Here is a 1,675-nt window from a genome sequence, read left to right as displayed (position 1 = left end):
GCCTGATCCGCTGTGGGGGCTGCGGGTGATGCTGGGGCGACGCATCCCAACGGCTGCGGGGGCCGGGCTTCACAGCTGACCCCTTGCGCTGGGGCAGGGAGGAAGAGGAGGCTTCGGAAAAGGAGTTGGAGCAACCTGGTTTGCTGATGTGAGAGCGTTTCGGCTGCTGGGGTATCCTAGGGAACCCAGCCGCCTTCCTGGAGGGGCAGGGTGGTATTTTTTTTGAGGGAAAGGGTGCTAATTGCTCAGCGCGCCAGAGAGCTGCTTTGGCCTGTAATTAGATGAATTAGTGGAACAATGACCTAATTTCCCTCGGTTTTGGGATTGCTGCAAACAGCCCCGAGGTTGCTGCCTCCCTGTGTCCCGCTCTCCTCCCTGTCCCCTCCTCTCCCATCCCCTGCTCCTCCGCTGCAGCCCACCCTCCTCCTCCTCACCCAGCGCCCCGGGGAGCCAGCCCAGCCTGGGGAGGAGGCCACGAGCTCCGGCATTGCCATCGGTGCTCCTGCGGCTCTGCTGCCCGAGCTGCACCATCCCCGTCCCACCAGCAGCTACAGGTGCCCCGCGTATCTCCACTGCTGGACTCTGTGTGCACCGGCCCCGTTCTACCCCCATTTGTTTTCCAGAGATGGGCTTGAAAAAAATCTTTGTGTTTTAAAAGAAAATCTCTGGAGTCCTTCCCGTGCCTGCCAAGGTCATCAAACTCTCATTACTATAGATTTTTGAATGTGTATGAGGTTCTTGGCTCCTTCTCGGTAATCCCAGAGGTGGGACTCTAAAGGAAGCTCCATGTGTGGAAAAAGCCAGAGCGAGCTGATGGCTGGAGACGCTGCCAGGAGAGCGTGGGTGGCCATCAGGGGAGTGTGGGTGGCCATCAGGGGAGCGACCCCCATGGCTGGGGCACCATCTCTGGTCTACGTGCCACCTGCCCCGGAAGGCAGGTTACACCCACTCAGCCACGATGAGCGCGGTGTCGGCAGCGTTGAGACCCCAGAGCGCGATCGCAGGGCACGGGTGACGGCCAGCACTGCGGTGTGGGGCTGTCCCCAGCAATCCTGGCGTGGGGCGGGCATCGATGGGGGGCTGCCCGAGCTGGGTGGCTCCTGGGCGGCTTCGGCTGAATGGAGTAGCCAAAGAGCTTTGGTGCCAGCATCAGATGGGGCTCGCTGGCCTGTGGGCTTTGCGAGGCGTTGAACCTCTGTACCTGCCCAGGGACGCGGTCTTCCCTGTGGCTTCCCCCAGCCTGGCTGGAGAACGTGGCTCCTGGCACCGGCGTGGCTGAGGGCTTTGCCTGGGGTAACTCTGCCCTCTCCCTGTCTGCCCGCAGCATCCTCGCCACTGCTGGGACGCACTTCAACACCCACGTGGACCTGCGGACGCTGCGGGCCGTGCGCGTGCTCAGACCTCTGAAGCTCGTCTCGGGCATTCCCAGTAAGTTGGATGCTCCTGGTCCTCCTCCCAGGGTGTCCGCATCTGTCCCTGATGTCCTTCAGAGTGAGAGGAGCCCACGTAGCACCTCGGAGACGTAGGGTGCCATCAAGGAAGAGGGAGACACACCTCCCCACGGAGCAGGGATCATACGTGCCATCTTCCCAGCCACCGCTTGGGTAACCCGCAGGGGAGGGCACTCTAGGATGGCAGCGTCTGGGGTGCCCCGCCGGCATTTTCCCCCCGCCAG

The 1,675-nt window shown here is 62.4% G+C and overlaps 1 protein-coding gene across 1 annotated transcript in view; it reads left to right on the top strand.

Moving 5' to 3' along the window:
• Positions 1-1,239: 1,239 nt before the first annotated feature.
• Positions 1,240-1,675, top strand: part of LOC104621423 (voltage-dependent R-type calcium channel subunit alpha-1E-like) — a gene marked incomplete at both ends in the record, with an annotated part of 1,643 nt that continues 1,207 nt past the window's right edge. Inside the window, one exon of the mRNA XM_010287908.1 lies at positions 1,240-1,428. Within this exon, the coding sequence (XP_010286210.1) occupies positions 1,240-1,428 (189 nt within the window). The remainder of the gene's footprint in view (positions 1,429-1,675) is intronic.

Source organism: Phaethon lepturus, unplaced genomic scaffold (genome assembly GCF_000687285.1).
Source record: "Phaethon lepturus isolate BGI_N335 unplaced genomic scaffold, ASM68728v1 scaffold43385, whole genome shotgun sequence".
Taxonomy (NCBI): domain Eukaryota; kingdom Metazoa; phylum Chordata; class Aves; order Phaethontiformes; family Phaethontidae; genus Phaethon; species Phaethon lepturus.
The sequence above is the reverse complement of the archived record's forward strand: the minus strand, read 5'-3'. Positions and strand labels throughout refer to the sequence as shown.